The 23729-nt window shown below is 46.8% G+C and overlaps 2 protein-coding genes across 4 annotated transcripts in view; both read right to left on the reverse strand.

Annotated features, from left to right (window-relative positions):
- The window catches only part of LOC115178421 (rhomboid-related protein 3), a 53937-nt gene extending 46624 nt beyond the window's left edge, over positions 1–7313 (reverse strand). Inside the window, exons 1-3 of the mRNA XM_029739602.1 lie at positions 7025–7313; positions 6112–6805; positions 5542–5565 (exon numbers count right to left, since the gene is read on the reverse strand). Coding sequence (XP_029595462.1) covers positions 5542–5565; positions 6112–6231 — 144 coding nt within the window. The 5' untranslated portion in view covers positions 6232–6805; positions 7025–7313. The remainder of the gene's footprint in view (positions 1–5541; positions 5566–6111; positions 6806–7024) is intronic.
- A 2466-nt stretch (positions 7314–9779) lies between these two features.
- The window catches only part of LOC115178839 (mitochondrial Rho GTPase 1-A), a 34149-nt gene continuing 20199 nt past the window's right edge, over positions 9780–23729 (reverse strand). The window contains exons 12-20 of one of the 3 annotated variants that reach the window (XM_029740191.1): positions 22332–22416; positions 22004–22149; positions 16753–16853; positions 16135–16265; positions 15823–15906; positions 15566–15688; positions 15113–15312; positions 14119–14241; positions 9780–11690 (exon numbers count right to left, since the gene is read on the reverse strand). In XM_029740191.1, coding sequence (XP_029596051.1) covers positions 11573–11690; positions 14119–14241; positions 15113–15312; positions 15566–15688; positions 15823–15906; positions 16135–16265; positions 16753–16853; positions 22004–22149; positions 22332–22416 — 1111 coding nt within the window. In that variant the 3' untranslated portion in view covers positions 9780–11572. Of the gene's footprint in view, positions 11691–14118; positions 14242–15112; positions 15316–15565; positions 15689–15822; positions 15907–16134; positions 16266–16752; positions 16854–22003; positions 22150–22331; positions 22417–23729 lie in introns of all 3 variants that reach the window. The other 2 variants (XM_029740190.1, XM_029740192.1) reach the window with 2 other exon arrangements.

Consider the following 23729-nt stretch of genomic DNA (forward strand, 5'->3'; position numbering starts at 1 on the left):
ACTTGCTCCCACAGTCAGAGAGAAATTAAGAGGATGAACTTTCACTGAGCGTAAAAAGGGAATGATACACTGAGTGTAATAACTCAAGTTAACAAAAACCCAGAGGATGTCACTAACAGGATGTCACTAACAGGATGTCACCCCATCAGACCCCTGCAGTAACCTACTGAAGTGTGTGTAAACGTACTCAAGCGGCAGTGAACTTAAGAGAGCCTGTAAGTGGATGATGGGTACTCTCCTCTCCTCAGCAATGCTATCCACTTCACTGTAGAAACCGCAGCCAAATCGGCCGAAAAACTAAACAGAGAGAAATAGAGGGGGGGGACACAGGGTCTCTGCACTGACAGCTGGCGTGTCCCTACATCCACACAGTCACACACAGAGTCAACCAGTCTCCACAGAGTACCACTCACTGGCATCGATTCCACCCCGCTGACCCCCTCTAACGGATTAACATATCGAAGACAAACATAGGGACATACTGTATGTACACACAGTCACACACTCATACACAAACAAATACACATTAAACAAACATATGCTGTGCGCGCACACACACACAAACACACACACATATATACACACACAAACAGAGCGGACCACCCTGCACCATGTGGGTAGAGCACATAGCACTGAACCATCAAAAGATACACGTTCATTTTGTGCTGCCATCTTTCATCTCTCCATGTGTACACACTGCAGTCCGCAGTCAATTATGACTGAAGCAGCAGCACATCTTTCTGTCTATCGACAGGCAGGGGAGGGGCTATTTATAGCGCAACATAAAAGAGCTGTTCACAACTTACTTACTGGAACTCCCTTTCATTAGAGAAATAAGGAAATGTATTTAAATCCTTTAGAGACCAGTAATAGAGATGCAAACAGATTGGGTCTCTAAATAAAAAGATAGAGATAGACTATAGCCTACATATAGAGTTATACATATAGACTGATCTATCTCTATGATGAAAACCTCAATACCGAGAGAACAGTGGTTTGGGAGGGGCAGAGAGGAGGTCTGGTAAACCAGCATCAACACATACAGATGCAAGTTTGGGGAACTAACAGAAAGTAAACACCTAAATGCTGAGAGAAATAGGATGAGAGAGGACGTATGGCAACCCTACAATCAGACCAGGGCCACCATTTTGGCTCAAACCCAATTAGTGCCAATTACCTGGACTGTTGACAATCAACCCTCTGAGTCATGACAATGGAGAGGAGAGAAATGACAGGGTTGAGAGGCTGGCAGCTGTACCATGTGGGGACCGAGGGAGTGGCGCTAAACAAAAGATTCCCGAAATTATGGCTGCCTGCCTTCCTATTCTGTCAATGGCAGCCACGCTCAACTTCACATGCTCATTGACACATACAACAGCATGAGATAAAGAGCCCAGATTGAGAGGCATGCACACACACACACACACTAAGAACAGGTGGGTCCCCACTCCGATCAAAGAGCATTTGACTGGTTCATGTCCCCAGTTCACTGTAGCTGTCACGTCCTGACCATAGTAAGATGCTATTTTCTATGGTAGAGTAGGTCAGGGTGTGACAGGGGGTGTTTTGTGTTTTTCTATATCTGTTTAGTTCTAGTTTTCTATTTCTATGTTGTTGTTTTTTGGGATGATCTCCAATTAGAGGCAGCTGGTCCTCGTCTCTAATTGGAGATCATACTTAAGTAGGTTTTTTTTCCACCTGTGTTTGTGGGTAGATGTATTCTGTTTAGTCTATGTACCTGACAGGACTGTGAGCTGATCGTTTTCGCTTTTGTTATTTTCTTTAGTGTTCTGTGTTAAAATAAAAGTCATCAAGAGCACTCAACACGCTGCGCTTTGGTCCCCTCGCTACGACAGTCGTTACAGTAGCGTGTAATGTGACAGGATCCTGGTTAAAACAACTGGATGTGTGTACACCAGTGGAGGCTGCTGAGGGGAGTAGGGCTCATAATAAAGGCTGGAATGGAATGGCATCAAACACATGGAAAACATGTGTTTAATTAATGTATTTGATACCATTCCACCCATTCCGCTCCAGCCATTACCAAATACCCCGTCCTCCCCAATTAAGGTGCCACCAACCTCCTGTGGTGTACACTGTGTGCCCATGTGAAAAGTCTTAATCCCCATAATTCCCTCTGTTCTGGACGCGTGCCTGTTGGTGTCTTAACAGGTCAGAGGCAGGCAGAGCAGGATTGTGTGTACAGTACAGTACAGTGGCACACGTCAACACAAAGGGCGCAGTGTGGGGACGACTGGCCATTGTGGGGACACACAGGGAAGGCAGATGGGGTAATAATGGGATTGGAAACCTGCAGAACAAGTGTTATCGCACAGCACTCCTTCAACACAGGTTCTCTCTGTTACTGGTCAATGGTTCAGTCACAGTCTGTACCATAGAAATATCATCTGTAGATAGTGCTGGGAACTGTTCTATAGATTCTATTTCTATGGTATGTACTCTGTGACTCAAATAAGATGGTGTTAAGAGCTTGTGTTTAAGTCATTCAAAGGTCAGCCAGAGAGTTGTAACATTAGCAAGCAGGCTAGCCTCCATTTGTTCCTTCACCCACGAGTTCCAAACCCTTTACATCAGTATACGGACTTAATATTCCATGTCTGGTGCTGACTTCACCTGGGCACTGCCATGGAAAGGTAAGAGGGGGTGACTAATGGAGACATTCCTATCCCAGATAATGACTGAGCGTGTACACAGTCTGGGTTGTACACAGAAATGTGTCAGCACAACAAGGAAGAAACACAATAAGCTCCTACTCTCTCTTCACCAACCACTAAGGAAACTGGATGAGGTAACGCAACAAATATCCACTATAACATTTGTAATGTACACTGCACTGCCTTACACAGTCATAAAAACAAAATATCCCTTGGGTCATCTTTCAAGGGAAAACACCAACTTGTTTGTTTCATTTTTCCAGATCCATCCTATTTATAACAACAAGTCCTTAATACATTCCTACTTACAACTGTCCAATCCGGGAAAACAAGCTGAAAATCTGTGAGGGCAAGACACAAATACTCAGACTGTTTCTTCTTGAGTGGTTTCACCATCATCACTAATCAGGCTAGTAGTAGTAGAAGAGTGTGTGTGTGTGTGTGTGTGTGTGTGTGTGTGTGTGTGTTTAGAGATCTTAGATGGGTAACACAAATCATAGCTATCGTAGGTTTATTATCTTATTTCCTGGTTGAAGAGAAAGCACTTTCACTGCAACAAAGCCCTCTCGGGGGACAGTGTGGGTACAGAACAGAGCACACAGCCCTTTGATTAAAACACCAGCCTGGGAGACATTTAGTTATGTGTCCCAAATGGCACCCTATTCCCTTTATAGTGCACTACTTTTGACCAGGACCCATAGGGTTCTGGTCTAAAGTTGTGTACTACATAGGGAATAGGGGGGCATTTGGGACAGAGCCTAGAAAGAGGCATTGGCACATGGGCCAGCTAAACAATCTGGGTGATGTGGATGGACAGTTTGTGCTCTCGAGATGACAAGGCAGAGAATTATGGGAAACTGTCACGTCCTGACCAGCAGATGGAGCTGTTGTAGTAGTTTGGGGGTCAGGACGTGGCAGTCTTGTGTGTGTGTTTGAATGTTCTCTGTGTCTTGTGACTCCTGATCAGGAACAGCTGGGGATCGTTGTTCCTGATTGGGAGTCATATATGTAGGAGTATATTTGTCACTGGGGGTTGTGGGTGGTTGTTTTTGCACTGCGTTTATAGCCTGTAAAACTGTTACTGTTGTCACCTTTATTGTTTTCAAGTGGATGCTTTACTCTTTTTTGGTAATAAAAAACCATGAGTATTCACATACCTGCTGCGCCTTGGTCCATTTATGAAGACAACCGTTACAGAAACGTTATCCCTGTATCAAACTATTCCCTAAATAGTGCACAACTTTTGAACACGGCTCTGTTCAAGATTAGTCCACTATATAGGAAATAAGGTGCTAATTGGGGCTCAAACTTTGCCATTTATGAACTAAACATCCATCGTGCAAGGCCTATTCCTCCATTTATGAACTAAACATCCAATGAGCAAGGCCTATTCCTCCATTTATGAACTAAACATCCAACGAACAAGGCCTATTCCTCCATTTATGAACTAAACATCCATTGTGCAAGGCCTATTCCTCCATTTATGAACTAAACATCCAATGAGCAAGGCCTATTCCTCCATTTGTGAACTAAACATCCAATGAGCAAGGCCTATTCCTCCATTTATGAACTAAACATCCAATGAGCAAGGCCTATTCCTCCATTTATGAACTAAACATCCAATGAGCAAGGCCTATTCCTCCATTTCTGAACATCCAACTATTCAATTTTTTCAGTCATCCAATGATTGTCAGTAAAAATCCCAATTTCTGGTCCACGATCCACGCAATCATTTATCTTCCTTAGTGTCCACTGTGAGGAGCTGAGTGACCCTAAAGGTCAACCTTTCCAATGTATGACAAATGGAACGGGTCATTTAAGAGGTGGACGGGGGGAGGGAATAAAAGAGTGAAAGGGCATTTGTAGCTGCCAGACTGGACAGCAACCCCTTCTATAAGCTATATTTGGTTCGCCCCCCTCCCATCTAGTCTGAAGGCCACTTGAGAAATTCAAAGCGATGCCGCGCCGCATAAAGGCAGTGGATTGAGAGGCCCGCTTAATGCCTGTCCACAATGTCTACCCCCCCCCCACACACACACACACACACTCACACACACACACTCACACACACACACACACACACCAAAGACCCACACCCCCTTTTCCCGTAATCCCACGAGTCCCCGGCCAGTCCTCCCAGAGCCTGAAAGAGCGAGCCTGACACGAGTCTCTGACTTCCCCCCCTGTCCCCCTCCCTAACCCCATTATACTTCCTTTGTCCCCCTCTGAGGGCCCGGGAGTGAGTGTAGGGCCCGTCGGCCGGGCTGGAGCAGGCAGGTGTTGAGGCAGCTCCAGTGGGATGGAGTGGTGGGAGAGAGGGTGTGCGAGTCGGGGGGGGGTCTGGTACTCCGTCTGTCTGGCCAACCTGATGGCCCGGGCATAACACACACACACCCCTTGTTTGTCGCTGACATGACAGCCCACAGGGCCACAGGCGGAGCAACGGCAACTGTAACCAGGATTATGTATTGCTCTAAATGCATTTGGGAGGGTCGATGTCAGGAGGACTGGGAGGAGGGACACACCCACTCCAACCTGCTTGCTTCTTTTATCTGGCTCTCCGCTTCCCATTCGTCAGGCATCAAGGGCTCGACTCACCTCCACCACAGGAATGACAGGAGTTAGACTTTATAATAATGGCGAGGATAGTTGACTTGTTATTCTATGAGTATTGGGGCGAAGATTAAGCTCAGCTCATAAATCACAGTTTTAGTACTAAACACAGCAGTAATAAAGCGCATGCTAACTTGTAACAAGTTACAAAGTTAGGACAGCAAACAGTTCCTCACATAAAAAGACAGAAGTAGACACCCTTCATGTGTGCGCATGCAACAGAGAGCGTCTGTAACGCAACGACTATACATACCTTGTCGAACAGAGATTTCCATTGCTGAGATGGGGAAAGAGGAAAGGAGCGGGGAGGGAAAGAGAGAGAGAAAAGAGGAAAGAAAAGGTTTCAGAGAGAAAGGGGCCATTTAACAGATAGACACACCTGTCATTTTAAGGAGTGATGTCAGCAGGTAGCCTACAAGGGCTTTCCTTCATTCAATCAATCAATATCATTGAACAATTGAGGACATCATCAGTTATGTATGGTAGTAGCCATGCTACGCCTGCTCGGTTAGCTGTAATGAACACATATAGTCAATGGATTGTTGACTGTGATGATATCATGACTGTCTATGAAGCTGTCTGAGAATGGTCGCTGGCATAGTAATATTCATAGCTTACAACCATAACACAGTATGATATAATGCTGACATAACATAGGCCATCATTGTAAATAAAAATGAGTTATTATTTGAATTGTCTAATTAAATAAAAAGATACGCTACTGTAGAATACACCGTGGGAATAAATGTGCCTTTAGGGTGATCTGTTTTTAGGAGGGAATTGAAAAACGCTGATGACAATATGAATATGGCTCAAGACTTACGTCCTCTGGGGCCACGGGAAGGACATCGATACTCTCCAGCACTTCTATCTCGTCTCCCTCCGCGTTCGCCGCCACTGCTGGAGAGGAATACACCGACACGTCCCGAGACGCGTCCGGCATCGTCAGGCTGCGGCTGCCCCTCTCCTCAGTCCTCTACTGGGCGATTCAATATTAAATCCTTACTGACAAGCAATATCCATTCTCTGCTATTTGAGCCACATTACGCACATAATCCATATTTAAGAAATCCCAAGCGAGGCTAATCAACGCAGGTGTCTCAAACACAATTGGGTATCCTTATTCCAACCCTGGTCCTTTGAGGCTATTTGTAAAAATATATTAGCCCACAAAATAACATCTATCCTCCGTTTGTTCCCAAGCTCATTGAAGAGAAAAGATATGTTTAATAGATCCACGCACAGAGAAAAAGTTAAGTGCCGAGTTGGGTGTCCGTGGAGTGCGCATCTGCGTCTCGCCACTCCGATCGACAGTGTGTATGTAACAACTGAATTGGGTGCGTGTGGCCACCAAGTCCTTCTCCTATTTCATACGACAGCCCACCTGCACCTCAGTCCAGCTCTCTGTGGACAGACACGGCATTTTTCACTGCCGAAGTACTGAATTCTCATTGGGACGGACAGGCAGGCAACTATCCAAGTTGTCAGCAGTGATTGTTCATTCCAATGTGACTCACCTGAAAATGAAATAGAATAGAGGTGTGTGTGGCGATAATGAAAGCAATTGGCTACTCACTTCAATAGTGAATAAGAGAAGACGTCATAGTGTATTACAAGGCAATAGGCATAGTTGTAAAAAAAACAGCATAAAACAGCATATAATGCTACTCAGTCTACTGCGCAAAAAGCAGCATGCGTAGCCTAAACGTCATGGCAGTCCGTCACTGCACACTCACTTCAAATATGTCTAGTCGACCGTCCAAAAGTCGCGCAAGTGTAAATTCAGGTGCGTCATTTGTACCCTCGCAGTTGTTTACAGCGACGCAGATCAGCCAGCTGCCCAACTCCGCTGTCTCACAGTCAGTAGCCTCTAGGAACACACTGACTCTGCTCCCCGAGTTGGATCGGGACCAGCCTGCACTCTGGCACTGTTCAAGCCGGTAAGCAGGCAGGTAGGCAGGCAGGCAAGCACCTTCGGCTCCGTTGCACTGCCGCATGCGTGCCTCCGGCGCAGAGAAATATGGATTTTTGGCTGCGAGGTGAGAACACCACCCACACCCACAGAAGGCTTCGAGGAACCTCGGCTCACTCTAGCTGGCTCTCACTCCGGTACTTTATCACGTTATGTCATCAGATAGACAGTGCGCGCATGTGACTCAGTGAGTAGACTTGGCTGAAGAGTATTCAAATGCAACACTCTCACAAATGTGGGTATAGGCTATTAGAAATACACAGCATAGTATTCAGACAGTTGAGGTGCCTGATCCGGATTTAATTCAGAGGGCCAATTCTATCCTGCAATATTTCCATCCAACATTCACTGAAAGGGTGGTGAATTCAATCATGAAGCATAGCACCCACTGATCTACTATCATAGTCAGTTTAGGACACCTATAGCACCAAGTAACAACCAATGTTTTACTTTTCACCTTCCTTCCTCTCTGTATCTGGGTGGTAAGTGGGTTGTGGTTCAGAGGAGGGTAATAAGGGCCTGTAAATTCCAGGTTGCGTTTTAGGGTCATAAACAAACACTCCCCTGCAGGCCTGCAATGACAATCAGCAAAATGATGGGTCTTCCATTCCAGAAGACCACCTACCCATTATCTATAATCACTTCAAACAAACCATTCATTTAAGATCAGCTTGTGTGTGTGTGTTGTGTTTGTGTGTACATGCATGTGCTTGTGTGTGCCCACGTAAGTTATTTTGTGGCTGTGGGGTGCAGCTGCTTTTGAGTGGGCTGGTAGCACCGTAAAGAGAATCTCTCTCACAAAACTTCCCCATGCTATTCGATAGTATTACCATGGAAACAATATGGCCATCGGTTATTTTTAACCTTATGGGTCTTCTGACACCTACACAGCACTTTTGGATGAAACTGCAGCCAACAATGTTTTAACAGCGAAATACTATACTACCAACCCTACAGTCCTCAACTGGCCTCAAAACGCTTCCTCCTCCTCCGAGAGAGAGAGATAAGCTGTTGGGATGCCATCTGCAGTCAACTGTACAATTACCATGTGTGAGATCACAATTAAACTAATCTCATCACCCAGAACCACATCTCAACTACTCTATTAGTACGCTGAATGTGGGGTCTCTATTTCTAATGGCTTTTCCTATTACTTTAGCCTGACACTGCTGTGGTTTCCATTCAAACTTCTATTTAGATCATGCTCACTTCAGTATCACCGTCTGATAGCCATGAGGAAAACATTCCAATCCCCTGCTGGTTGCACATGTTGAAATCTATGCAATTTGGCCAGTCAGACACTTACTCATATGTTACTTGTGAGTTACAGCGACACTTGGAGACACTCATAGTATCCACATCCCCCATGTCACCAGTGAGTGACTCAAACCATTGGCCCGCCCGCAGGAGGTTGAACCGCCAATTTAAATGATCTAATTGGGTGAAGCGTTCACATGTCAACTTTCACAGGTCAATCGCTGGTGGCGTCGGCTCTGAAAGTGGAACAGCCCATGGAACAGAAGAGAGAGCAGAGGAACGGAGGCTAACCGCGGGTCAACACCTGCACTGCGAGAGGAATGCTTATCAACTCTGTCTCAGAATGTGAGTAGCAGCTGTCTGCGTAGGTGTTAACTGGTGGAAACAGGTACATATGACCTGCTAGACACACGCGTACTCACTCACACGTACACACTGTTAAGGCTCTGCGTTCCATGTATTTGCGTCTCTCTCTCTCACACACACACACACACAGAGAGAAAATAAACAGACCGATCGGTTAGGCCCTAGGGAATAATCTTCATGGCTTAAACAGACAATTTTATGCAGTCTGGTGGGGATCATTAGAGAGAGACTAGTTACATCTGGTCCCTGAGGGCCCCATTTGGGCCCTGAATATTGTTATTAGGTAGCCGTGGTGGGGTACAGTCTGTGCTGTCCGTACATATTGTAATCATTATGACAATACTGCCACCATGTGTCCACAGGCAGACCTACGGTTACATCACATTACCTCATCGCATGACCTCATCCTTCACGTGAACTTTGGGAGCAAGAATCAGGGGGGAATGACATCACTGGCTGCCTCCTTCCCTACCCCTCAGTAGGACCTTCCCTGACCAATGTAGTGAGGACCTGAAATGACCTCACGACTACAACAAATACACTCTAGGCCAAATGACACCAATCACTTGTGCAGTTTGCGGATGACTTGCATAATGTGCTCTGAGGAAGGCACTGTACTGAAAACGTTGGCGATACCCAATAAATCATTGGAAGTGTATATATTATGCAACTTTATTTAAATGTACCTCTCCGTTAGTCAGCACCTCTGACTATTAGGATGTGCATCAACTGCTGCTTTTTATATAAAGTGCATAATGGGAAAAAAAGGATGGATCCCAAATTTATTTATTATAAACATTGGAAAGGCAAAATGTGAAACAATTGTCCTAATGTTCTGGGAGTTGGGGGTGCTGCATAACATTTGGATAATTGGAATAGTACCATTGAGAAGAACGTTGGCTTCATAATAACAGTTTATTTGATATTATAACAATATTGGATGATGATCAGAAAAAAGCAAAGCATGCAAATTCAGCTCCTGCAAATATAATAACTGTACAGCCTCACATACACAATTTTGACATGCACGCCCGACACACACCGTTTGATTTGACATGCACGCCCGACACACACCGTTTGACTTGACATGCACGCCCGACACACACCGTTTGATTTGACATGCACGCCCGACACACACCGTTTGACTTGACATGCACGCCCAACATACACCGTTTGATTTGACATGCATGCCCGACACACACCGTTTGATTTGACATGCACGCCCGACACACACCGTTTGATTTGACATGCACGCCCGACACACACCGTTTGACTTGACATGCACGCCCGACACACACCGTTTGATTTGACATGCACGCCCAACACACACCGTTTCATTTGACATGCACGCCCGACACACACCGTTTCATTTGACATGCACGCCCGACACACACCGTTTCATTTGACATGCACGCCCGACACACACCGTTTCATTTGACATGCACGCCCGACACACACCGTTTCATTTGACATGCACGCCCGACACACACCGTTTCATTTGACATGCACGCCCGACACACACCGTTTCATTTGACATGCACGCCCGACACACACCGTTTCATTTGACATGCACGCCCGACACACACCGCTTGATTTGACATGCACGCCCGACACACACCGTTTGATTTGACATGCACGCCCAACACACACAATTTGATTTCACATACACGCCCAACACACACACACCACCTGGGTGATCCATACCCATACAGGAAGCCATGGGAGGGCCACAGAGGATACTTCTGCCTTACTGAGTTCTAGGGGTAAGGCACAGACACCCAGAAAGTATCATCCCATACGGAACATCCATTGAATGAACATGGGCTGATTCAGCCTTACAAATTTGTAAGTGTGCCACCAAGCTTCTGGCCCTGGAAGGCAAACTAAAGAACAACCTTCATTTAAAAACAGCAGAACAGCCTTTACTGAACAGGTTTGAGGATAGTAGAAAATACTAAATAACTGGGTGAAAGCTAATCCCTTTATAGCATGGAATGTGGCTTTGTTGTACCATTATAGCTTCAGCATATGAACTTTATAATGTCCCGGTTGTTCAAATAAAACAAATATAGAAGCAGTTATATATACACATTATTTACACATTGTTTCAGTATTTGTTTTAAAGCGTATGTTTTTGTGTATGGTATTGGTTCTTTTGCTTACCCATTTCACTACCCTTACTTAAACTGATTAAGATTGAGTTGTTTCACCATTTCAATCCACACAGGTATCCCCCCCCCCAAAATGTTTTATATAATGCGCAAAGAGAAGAAATCACGAGCTTCATCAGTACTTATATAATCACATTTTCAATATAAATATTATATATAGACATACTGAGTACGCAGACGCCAAAATAAAGAACAATAGCAGTCCTTTTCTTGTGAAATCTCTAGGTGCAAAACTAAATAAGGTTTGCTTTTTCCCCTCATCACATGGGGGACATAGTGGATATTTTATGATCTTAGAGAGATATTTATTGGGAGAGGGTGCAAGGTTTAGCCTGGTCCAGATCCTATAGGGCAGATCCTACACTTAAGTTGAATTTTCACTTAGTCATGTATTCATGTCAATGTGAGACTGGAGTGAATCCTAGCTTTTCACTTATAGACCTAGTAGTTGGCAAAACAGCACAAACAAATTTGGGTACAAGTCTCGCCGAGGTTGGATTTGCACAGTGGTGGGTGGATCACCGTTGTTTGAGCAGCACTCTGTACATGGCGAAGCCCAGCACGGCGAACACAGTGGCTCCCACGCTCACTCTCAACCAGAAGGTGGAGCTCTTCAGGTCAGCCTGTGTCACATGTCTGAGAAGAGAGAGATACAGAAGAGAGAGAGAGAGATACAGAAGAGAGAGAGAGATACAGAAGAGAGAGAGAGATACAGAAGAGAGAGAGATACAGAAGAGAGAGAGATACAGAAGAGAGAGAAAGAGCGAGAGAGAGAAATAAACAGAGTGAGAGCACATAGGTCAGAGTTGGCAGAGACAACTAAGCAACCATATGTAATGCTTTTACATAACCTCTCTGCTTACACAGATCATGATACACGCTACAGTGCATTCGGAAAGTATTCAGGCCCCTTCCATTAATCCACATTTTGTTACATTACAGCCTTATTCTAAAACTGATTTTTTGAAATACTCAATCTACACACAATACCCCATAATGACAAAGCAAAAACTTTTTTTTAAAACATTTTTTGGAAATGTATTAAAAGATTTAAAACAGAAATACCTTATTTACGTAAGTATTCAGACCATTTGCTATGAGACTTGAAATTGAGCTCAGGTGCATCCCGTTTCCAATGATCATCCAATCAAGTTGTAGAAACATTACCTGTGGTAAATTCAATTGATTGACATGATTTGGGAAGGCACACACTGGTCTATATAAGGTCCCAAAGTTGAAAGTGCATGACAGAGCAAAACCAAGCCACGAGGTCAAAGAAATTGTCCGTAGAGCTCTGAGACAGGATTGTGTCGAGGCAGAGATCTGGGGAAGGGTACCAAAAAATATCTGCAGCATGGAAGGTCCCCAAGAACACAGTGGCCTCCATCATTCTTAAATGGAAGAAGTTTGGAACCACCAAGACTCTTCCTAGAGCTGGACGCCCAGACAAACTGAGCAATCGGGGGAGAAGGGCCTTAGTCAGGGAGGTGACAAAGAACCCGATGGTCACTAACAGAATTCCAGAGTACCTCTGTGGAGATGGGAGAACCTTCCAGAAGGACAACCATCTCTGCAGCACTCTACCTATCAGGCCTTTATAGTAGAGTGGCCTGACGGAAGCCACTCCTCAGTAAAAGACACGACAGCCGGCTTGGAGTTTTCCAAAAGGCACCTAAAGACTCTCAGACCATGAGAAACAAGATTCTCTGGTCTGATGAAACCAAGATTGAACTCTTTGGCCTGAACGCCAAGCGTCACGTCTGGAGGAAACCTGGCACCATCCCTACGGTGAAGCATGGTGGTGGCAGCATCATGCTGTGGGGATGTTTTTCCGTTGTAGGGATTGGGAGACTAGTTAAGTTTCGAGGCAAAGATGAATGGAGCAAGTACAGAGAGATCCTTGATGAAAACCTGCTCCAGAGCGCTCGGGACCTCAGACTGGGGCAAAGGTTCGCCTTCCAACAGGACAACGACCCTAAGCACACAGCCAAGACAACGCAGCAGTGGCTTCGGGACAAGTCTCTGAATGTCCTTCAGTGGCCCAGCCAGAACCCGGATTTGAACCCAATCAAACATCTCTGGAGAGACCTGAAAATAGCTGTGCAGCGACACTCCCCATCCAACCCGACAGAGCTTGAGAGGATCTGCAGAGAAGAATGTGAGAAACTCCCCAAATACAGGGGCGCCAAGCTTGCAGCGTCATACCCAAGAATAATTGAGGCTGTAATTGCTGCCAAAGGTGCTTCAACAAAGTACTGAGTAAAGGGCCTGAATATTTATGTAAATGTGATATTTCAGGTTGATATTTTTTTAACATTTGCAAAAATTTTAAAAACCTGTTTTTGCTTTGTCATTATAGGGTATTTTGTGCAGATTGATGAGGGGAAAAAAACTATTTAATACATTTTAGAATAAAGCTGTAACGTAAAAAAATGCACTGTATGTAGGAATTCACTCAAAACAGCGTGACTTTGAACATCCGTACAGTCCTATGTACTAATCACAACTAAAGCTGCCAAAAGATGAACGTCCAACAGGATGAACAGGAGACACTAGAAATCCGCATTATTCGACTACATATGCATTATTCATTAATGAAGAGGAACAAAACGAACAAGGTTGGAATAGAACAAGATGGTAAAACAAGTGACAAACGACAGAGAGAGAGGATCAAGGAACTCAGAATCAGGGAACGTTGGGATGAGGCAAAAAAAAAGAGTGAGACGTCATGAAGATTTACATGGTTCATGACAATCCACAGCACAGAATCCACGAGAAAAACGGCCAAACTCCAAAACAGGGTCAAAACAGAGGCGATGAACAGCAAATGAAGAAGAAGAGGGACAAATGAAGAGGAGGATTGTTAAACAGAAGAGTGTGAAGGCAAAGACAGGGTTCTCAGAGAGAGAGAGAGAAAAAAGGAAGACAGAATCCTCCATGATTAACAAAATGACAAAACGTTTCGGGGGCAAAATGAAAATGGCAAGCGAAGAAGAGGAGGAGGAATAACGTAAAGGAGGATTGTGAAACAGAAGAGTTGGAAGGTCTCTGAAAGAGTAAGGACCTGCTGAGAATGGCGGTGTAGAGCTTGGCCTTCACCGTCTGCACCAGCTCTGAGTTGATGAAGTTCTGCAGGTGGCAGAAGGTGCACCTGTTACAGGTACACATACAGCGCAGCCGAGCGTGACTAAGGAGAGAGACAGAGGTGCACCCACCCACACACAGACAGACAGACACGCATACACAGGCACAAAGAAGAAGACGAGAGAGTTAGAACAAAGACCGATGCCACCAGAAGGTTTGAGCTCTTTAGTCCATAGAGCTCATCTCTTATCGGGTTAAAAACCAAGAGCACCGACCCAGGAAGAGAGGACAATTGTCTAATTAAACAACGGGAGAGCATGACCACAAGTCTGATCCATTGTAATCTTCACCTCACATCTCCAAATAGCCACTTTGGATAATTTCCCTCATTGTTAAATGTCCTCATGCCACCACAGAGTTAGAGGTCTATATATTAAATCAAAATGCACTAGATGAAGTATGTGATACATTGATGCTGTCCCCCATGTGTTGGCTACAGTTCTGAGTACAGTTCAGATGAGTCCAGTCCACCGTGACAGAGAGGTGATCAGTATGGACAACAGTCTGACAGAGACAGTAGTGGGAGAAGGGGCACGCAAGGGCAGTAAACATACAGTAGCAGCTAATGGCAAATTGAATCCACCACGTCTAACCAAGATGGTGGACACTGTTCACCCCAAGAGTTCAGAGTCTCTATATTTCAAATGTGAAGTGGCACCAATTTGGGAAGTGAGGGATTTGGGAAGTGAGGGATGAGGTAGAATTTAACAGCTTAGGGGCAGTTTTAGGGCTTGAGGTGGGGTTTGGGGCAATGGGTATTACAGCATGAGATGGGGTCTTAAAATATTTTAAAGGATTTTTTTTTAGGGATTGTGGAGAGGGTTTAAGGGCTTAAGGTAGAGCTTTAGGGTTTGAGCGAGGGATTTTAAAGCTCGACATGGGGTCTAATACAACAGAGTGCCCCCACTACTCACGGGTGCATGGCCATGGTGGTAAGTTTGGTGTAGATGTCTTTGCAGGGTGCGTCTGCCGTGTTGCAGGTGAAGGCCTGCGGAGGGGGCATCTTGTGCTTCCTACAGAACTCCAGAGGGGTGAGGGCGTATAGCTGCTTGGTCTCCTGGAGGTCCGACTTGGCTGCGATCATCATGCACGGCGTCTTGGTGTCCATGAAGTACTGCTGCAAAAGGGCAGAGGGATATTGTTATTGGACACTGTCGTATTCCATTCAGCAATACTTTAAAGACCACGAAACGTTTTAAACGCTCCAGAGAAGCACATATTGGTAATAATATGGTAATAAGATGGTTTCCGCTTTAAAAACATGAACTTTAATTCAGTGGTAGATTAGAATAGTATTGGGTAGCCATCTTGAAATACTAAATAGACAAACAGGGATAGTAGTAGGACTGGTTGTGAACGGCACATACCTTGAAGACTCTGGCGCAGTACTCGAAGGAGTGGGGGTTGCTGGCGTCGTACACCAGACACACAATGTCACAAGCCAGGTCAGTGTCCGAGAGGACGTCAAAGTCTGGGAAGACCTCGTGGAGCTGAGGGAGAGGAAACAAAATGGGAAGAAGTTAATGAACACACACAGAAACACATACAAAGTTTAGGCTCAAAAGCTGTGGACAAATAAACACCATCTAAATCGATTAAGAGCAAGTCAAAACAGACGACTCACCAGTAGGTATTTCTCCTGACCATACACATATGCTGTGCTGATAGCATAGTAGGACATGTGCTCTTCGCTAACAATGTTTTGACGCTGAGAGAAAAAAGTGAGGAGGGAAAAAAACTTCAAAACACACAAAGAGTTTACCAATACCAAGAGGAATTTCAAAAAGTTCTAAACAGGCAGTAGACTGAAGTATTTGGAGTGGTGTGGAGTTGTTTAAATTTAAGTCGTTCAAATGTTTCTTCCGTCCAGGGAAGTTTTCCTTGCCACCGACGTACAACTTACTCTTTGAGGGAATGAATTAATGTTGACACTGACCGTGAGGTTTCTTCCAAGGAAGGCTTGCAGGAAGCCGCTCTTGCCACTGCCGCTGTCCCCGAAGATGTTACAGCGGAACACACTGCGCTGGGTCTGCTTCTTCTGCAGGTCAATCTTCTTGTCCCTCGTTACTATAGAACGGAGAGGACACACACAACTGTTCAGTTTCCACAGCAAATGAACGTATCTGAATGAATGCTTTAAATGCTGTGGATGTCTTTAGTCCTATGCAGAATGTGGTTTCAGTAAGTGTAACTTTGTCCCTGCTCTCTAGATAGAGTTAATACAACATGAAGTTCTAACACACAATGTTTCCAGGTTGGCTGTAGACTAGAGGTTATATCGAACTTTGGCAGAAGTCATCTTCTATACCGTTAACTGAAATACGACAAGGTTTTAGTTGAACAACGTTTACTCGACCGTAGTAGCACAACACATGGATGCCATTGCACTCAGGCCAGGCTCATCTACAAGGAGAGTCCTGCGCAGGCGCACTAATAACAGAGTGATAGCACCGTAATATATACTGTCCCACATTCAGAGCCATATCTATAGGTCTCTGCTCATATCTAATCTAGTGGTCGTCTCAGATGCCATGACAACGAGCTGTCCTCCCACCTGTGATGGCCGCTGCCTGGGACTCCTGCTCAGAGATGATAGAGTAACCAAGGTAACCCAGGTACTCCAGGCAGCGCTGGACATCCAGGTAGGTGGTCAACCTGGGCACAGGGAAACACAGAGGAGTGAATGGAAACTGTCATACACTGTAAGAAACACTGTCTTGGGGGGTTCATTCAGACTTCCATAGTTTAGATAAATGCACAAAGTGTATCGTTTAACACAGTAGTACATCTCTAGTGTCAAATCAAATTTTATTTGTCACATACACATGGTTAGCAGATGTTAATGCAAGTGTAGCGAAATGCTTGTGCTTCTAGTTCCGACCATGCAGTAATATCTAACAAGTAATCTAACCTAACAATTTCACAACAACTACCTTATACACACAAGTGTAAAGGAAATAATAAGAATATGTACCTATAAATATATGAATGAGTAATGGCCGAACGGCATAGGCAAGATGCAGTAGATGGTATAGAGTACAGTATATACATATGGGATGAGTAATGTAGGGTATGTAAACATTATATAAAGTGGCATTGTTTAAAGTGGCTAGTGATACACTTAATAGATACATTTTTTCATTATTAAAGTGGCTCGAATTGAGTCAATATGTTGGCAGCAGCCACTCAATGTTAGTGATGGCTGTTTAACAGTCTGATGGCCTTGAGATAGAAGCTGTTTTTCAGTCTCTTGGTCCCCGCTTTGATGTACCTGTACTGAACTCGCCTTCTGGATGATAGCGGGGTGAACAGGCAGTGGCTCGGGTGGTTGATGTCCTTGATGATCTTTTTGGCCTTCCTGTGACATCGGGTGGTGTAGGTGTCCTGGAGGGCAGGTAGTTTGCCCCCGGTGATGCATCGTACAGACCTCACTACCCTCTGGAGAGCCTTACAGCTGTGGACGGAGCAGTTGCCGTACCAGGCGATGATACAGCCCGACAGGATGCTCTCGATTGTGCATCTGTAAAAGTTTGTCAGGGTTTTAGGTGAGAAGCCAAATTTCTTCAGCCTCCTGAGGCTGTTGCGCCTTCTTCACCACACTGTCTGTGTGGGTGGACCATTTCAGTTTGTCTGATGTGTACGCCGAGGAACTTAAAACTGTCCACCTTCTCCACTACTGTCCCGTCGATGTGGATAGGGACCTGCTCCCTCAAGTCCACGATCATCTCCTTTGTTTAGTTGACATTGAGTGTGAGGTTATTTTCCTGACACCACACTCTGAGGGCCCTCACCTCCTCCCTGTAGGCCATCTCGTCCTTGTTGGTAATCAAGCCTACCGCTGTAGTGTCGTCTGCAAACTTGATGATTGAGTTGGAGGAGTGCATGGCCACACAGTCGTGGGTGAACAGGGAGTACAGGAGAGGGCTGAGAACGCACCCTTGTGGGGACCCAGTGTTGAGGATCAGTGGGGTGGAGATGTTGTTTCCTACGTTCACCACCTGGGGGCGGCCCGTCAGGAAGTCCAGGACCCAGTTGCACAGGGCGGGGTCGAGACCCAGGTGGCGACCCAAAACAACGGGCAGACAAAGCGGTCTTCTGGTCAGGCTCCGTAGACGGGCACATTGTTGTCCTTCACAGGAAGGACAACAACCACCCGAGCCACTGCCTGTTCACCTCGCTATCATCCAGAAGGCGAGGTCAGTATCAAAGCAGGAACCGAGAGACTGAAAATGTCTTCCATCTCAAGGCCATCAGACTGTTAAACATCTCATATGTATATACTGCATTCTATACCATCTATTGTATCTTGCCTATGCCGCTCGATCATCCATATATTTATATGTATATACTCTTATTCCATTCCTTTACTTAGATTTGTGTGTATTAGTAGTTGTTGTGGAATTGTTCGATATTGCTGCACTGTCAGAACTAGAAGCACAAGCATTTTGCTACACATGCAATAACATCTGCTAACTATGTGTATGTTACCAATAAAATGGTATTTTATTTGTGTGCGTGTCTGTCTGCTTGTATGTGTTCAGGTGTGCGTGTGTGTCTGTATCGGTCTGTCTGCGTTTTCAGGTGTGTCTGTCTGTGCGTTTTCAGGTGTGTCTGTCTGTCTGTCTGCGTGTCTGTCTGTCTGCGTGTCTGTCTGTCTGTCTGCGTGTCTGTCTGCGTGTCTGTCTGTCTGTCTGCGTGTCTGTCTGTCTGTCTGCGTGTCTGTCTGTCTGTCTGCGTGTCTGTCTGTCTGTCTGTCTGCGTGTCTGTCTGCGTGTCTGTCTGTCTGTCTGCGTGTGTGCGTGTCTGTCTGTCTGTCTGTCTGTCTGTGCGTGTCTGTCTGTCTGTCTGTGCGTGCGTGTCTGTCTGTCTGCGTGCGTGTCTGTCTGTCTGCGTGCGTGTCTGTCTGTCTGCGTGCGTGTCTGTCTGTCTGCGTGCGTGTCTGTCTGTCTGCGTGTCTGTCTGTCTGCGTGTCTGTCTGTCTGTCTGTGCGTGTCTGTCTGTCTGTCTGTGTCTGTCTGTCTGTCTGTGCGTGTCTGTCTGTCTGTCTGTGCGTGTCTGTCTGTCTGTCTGTGCGTGTCTGTCTGTCTGTCTGTGCGTGTCTGTCTGTCTGTCTGTGCGTGTCTGTCTGTCTGTCTGTGCGTGTCTGTCTGTCTGTCTGTGCGTGTCTGTCTGTCTGTCTGTGCGTGTCTGTCTGTCTGTCTGTGCGTGTCTGTCTGTCTGTCTGTCTGTGCGTGTCTGTCTGTCTGTCTGTGCGTGTCTGTCTGTCTGTGCGTGTCTGTCTGTCTGTCTGTGCGTGTCTGTCTGTCTGTCTGTGCGTGTCTGTCTGTCTGTCTGTGCGTGTCTGTCTGTCTGTCTGTCTGTCTGTCTGTGCGTGTCTGTCTGTCTGTCTGTGCGTGTCTGTCTGTCTGTCTGTGCGTGTCTGTCTGTCTGTCTGTGCGTGTCTGTCTGTCTGTCTGTGCGTGTCTGTCTGTCTGTCTGTGCGTGTCTGTCTGTCTGTCTGTGCGTGTCTGTCTGTGCGTGTCTGTCTGTCTGTCTGTGCGTGTCTGTCTGTGCGTGTCTGTCTGTGCGTGTCTGTGTGCGTGTCTGTCTGTCTGTCTGTCTGTGCGTGTCTGTCTGTCTGTCTGTCTGTCTGTGCGTGTCTGTCTGTCTGTCTGTGCGTGTCTGTCTGTCTGTCTGTGCGTGTCTGTCTGTCTGTCTGTCTGTCTGTCTGTGCGTGTCTGTCTGTCTGTCTGTCTGTCTGTCTGTGCGTGTCTGTCTGTCTGTCTGTCTGTCTGTCTGTCTGTCTGTGCGTGTCTGTCTGTCTGTCTGTCTGTCTGTCTGTGCGTGTCTGTCTGTCTGTCTGTGTCTGTCTGTCTGTCTGTGCGTGTCTGTCTGTCTGTCTGTGTCTGTCTGTCTGTCTGTGCGTGTCTGTCTGTCTGTCTGTCTGTGTCTGTGTCTGTGCGTGTCTGTCTGTCTGTCTGTGCGTGTCTGTCTGTCTGTCTGTGCGTGTCTGTCTGTCTGTCTGTGCGTGTCTGTCTGTCTGTGCGTGTCTGTCTGTCTGTCTGTGCGTGTCTGTCTGTCTGTCTGTGCGTGTCTGTCTGTCTGTCTGTGCGTGTCTGTCTGTCTGTCTGTGCGTGTCTGTCTGTCTGTCTGTGCGTGTCTGTCTGTCTGTCTGTGCGTGTCTGTCTGTCTGTCTGTGCGTGTCTGTCTGTCTGTCTGTGCGTGTCTGTCTGTCTGTCTGTGCGTGTCTGTCTGTCTGTCTGTCTGTCTGTTCTGTCTGTGCGTGTCTGTCTGTCTGTCTGTGCGTGTCTGTCTGTCTGTCTGTGCGTGTCTGTCTGTCTGTCTGTGCGTGTCTGTCTGTCTGTCTGTGCGTGTCTGTCTGTCTGTCTGTGTCTGTCTGTCTGTCTGTCTGTGCGTGTCTGTCTGTCTGTCTGTCTGTGCGTGTCTGTCTGTCTGTCTGCGTGTGCGTGTGCGTCTGTCTGCGTGTGCGTCTGTCTGCGTGTGCGTCTGTCTGCGTGTGCGTCTGTCTGCGTGTGCGTCTGTCTGCGTGTGCGTCTGTCTGCGTGTGCGTCTGTCTGCGTGTGCGTCTGTCTGCGTGTGCGTCTGTCTGCGTGTGCGTCTGTCTGCGTGTGCGTCTGTCTGCGTGTGCGTCTGTCTGCGTGTGCGTCTGTCTGCGTGTGCGTCTGTCTGCGTGTGCGTGCGTCTGCGTGTGCGTGCGTCTGCGTGTGCGTGCGTCTGCGTGTGCGTGCGTCTGCGTGTGCGTGCGCGTGCGTCTGCGTGTGCGTGCGTCTGCGTGTGCGTGCGTCTGCGTGTGCGTGCGTCTGTCTGCGTGTCTGTCTGTCTGCGTGTCTGTCTGTCTGCGTGTCTGTCTGTCTGCGTGTCTGTCTGTCTGCGTGTCTGTCTGTCTGCGTGTCTGTCTGTCTGCGTGTCTGTCTGTCTGCGTGTCTGTCTGTCTGCGTGTCTGTCTGTCTGCGTGTCTGTCTGTCTGCGTGTCTGTCTGTCTGCGTGTGCGTGTCTGTCTGTCTGCGTGTGCGTGTCTGTCTGTCTGCGTGTGCGTGTCTGTCTGTCTGCGTGTGCGTGTCTGTCTGTCTGCGTGTGCGTGTCTGTCTGTCTGCGTGTGCGTGTCTGTCTGCGTGTGCGTGTCTGTGTGTCTGTCTGCGTGTGCGTGTCTGTCTGTCTGCGTGTTCAGGTGCGTGTCTGTCTGTCTGCGTGTTCAGGTGCGTGTCTGTCTGTCTGCGTGTTCAGGTGCGTGTCTGTCTGTCTGTCTGTCTGTCTGTCTGTCTGTCTGCGTGTTCAGGTGCGTGTCTGTCTGTCTGTCTGTCTGTCTGTCTGTCTGTCTGTCTGTCTGTCTGTCTGCGTGTTCAGGTGCGTGTCTGTCTGTCTGTCTGCGTGTTCAGGTGCGTGTCTGCCTGTCTGTCTGCGTGTTCAGGTGCGTGTCTGTCTGTCTGCGTGTTCAGGTGCGTGTCTGTCTGTCTGTCTGTCTGCGTGTTCAGGTGCGTGTCTGTCTGTCTGTCTGCGTGTTCAGGTGCGTGTCTGCGTGTTCAGGTGCGTGTCTGCGTGTCTGTCTGCGTGTTCAGGTGCGTGTCTGTCTGCGTGTCTGTCTGCGTGTCTGTCTGCGTGTCTGTCTGCGTTTTCAGGTGTGTATGTGTGTGTGTGTCTGTATCAGTCTGTCTGTGTTTTCAGGTGTGTGTGTGTGTGTTTCAGTCTGTCTGTGTTTTCAGGTGTGTGTGTGTGTTTCAGTCTGTCTGTGTTTTCAGGTGTGTGTGTGTGTGTGTGTGTGTGTGTGTGTGTGTGTATGTCTGTTTGTGCGTGTGGTGGTAACCCACGTCCACTGGGACAGGAAGCCCTGGTAGGTGATCCAGTCTTGGTCGTTGGTGCACACCGTGTTGTTGACGTCGGGGCCCCAGGGCATGTAGGGGAACACGTCAAACAGGTCCTTCAGCTCCTCTGGGGACAGGGCACAGTCCCGGTCCTGAAAAACACACACACCTCACGGGTCATTGGCATCTAGAACATAAGGACACACACTAGCTTGACCACTCGATTTATGGTTCATCCACTGCCAGCAGGGTTTAGAAACGGTTTGACGTTTGTTAGTGTGAAATGTTGGCTCCAAATCCAAATGGTATCATTTACCACAGGAAAGGTCAATACCTTGTCATGTTTGTCGAAGACACTCTGGAGGAAGAGGTAGGCATTGTGATTCAGCTCGGTGGTGCAGTCTGGAGGTACTTTCAACCTGGAGGTACAGTAGAGGTGGGGAACACACACACACACACACACACGTCAGATGGAGAATCCTCCAGAGATTACGAGATAAATAAGGACACAGATTCAATTATGGCGTCCTCAAAGGACGCTCTGCAGGGGGGAGAGAGAGACTTGTGGGTAACTGAGGTCAGAGCCAGAAGGGGATGGGTGTTAATCCTGACTGTACTGGGGCTTAGTGACCCATCTCAATCTGAAAGGAGGGAGACAGACATCTTCTGTTTTACTGGGTCAAGCCAAAGTGTATTTCTGCATGGGAATCAATGTTGATAGATATTTATTACTACTTATTGGAAGTCTCTGAGGCTCAGATTGTCCTTGAGGAAGACAAAGGCAATAAAAGCATGATGAACTAAGCACGCGGAACGGTCAATATCTCTGCCTGTGGGTAGAGGTAAAGACATGCACACTAATAGGTAGGGCTGGGATTGCCAGGGACCTCACGATACAATATTATCACTATACTTAGGTGCCGATACGATATGTAATGCGATTTGATACTGTTTTTATTGCGATTCAACTTTCCAAACATACTGCTCACCATATGTGTGCTGCAGAAGGACAAGAAAACATTGGTTTTGATCAGTCATTGAAATAAAAGTGCTGAAAACAAGTTGGCTCCCTATTTAAAAACAAGATGGAGAACAAGCTATGAAGGAACAGGTTGTAGTGGACGTGTAGAAACAGGCAGCACACCCTGAAGGAACAGGTTGTAGTGGACGTGTAGAAACAGGCAGCACACCCTGGAGGAACAGGTTGTAGTGGACGTGTAGAAACAGGCAGCACACCCTGAAGGAACAGGTTGTAGTGGACGTGTAGAAACAGACAGTACATCCTGGAGGAACAGGTTGTAGTGGACGTGTAGAAACAGGCAGCACACCCTGAAGGAACAGGTTGTAGTGGACGTGTAGAAACAGGCAGCACACCCTGAAGGAACAGGTTGTAGTGGACGTGTAGAAACAGGCAGCACACCCTGGAGGAACAGGTTGTAGTGGGACGTGTAGAAACAGACAGTACATCCTGGAGGAACAGGTTGTAGTGGGACGTGTAGAAACAGACAGTACATCCTGGAGGAACAGGTTGTAGTGAGACGTGTAGAAACAGACAGTACATCCTGGAGGAACAGGTTGTAGTGGACGTGTAGAAACAGACAGTACATCCTGGAGGAACAGGTTGTAGTGGACGTGTAGAAACAGGCAGCACACCCTGAAGGAACAGGTTGTAGTGGACGTGTAGAAACAGGCAGCACACCCTGAAGGAACAGGTTGTAGTGGACGTGTAGAA

This window comes from Salmo trutta, chromosome 38 (genome assembly GCF_901001165.1).
Source record: "Salmo trutta chromosome 38, fSalTru1.1, whole genome shotgun sequence".
In the NCBI taxonomy this organism is placed as follows: domain Eukaryota; kingdom Metazoa; phylum Chordata; class Actinopteri; order Salmoniformes; family Salmonidae; genus Salmo; species Salmo trutta.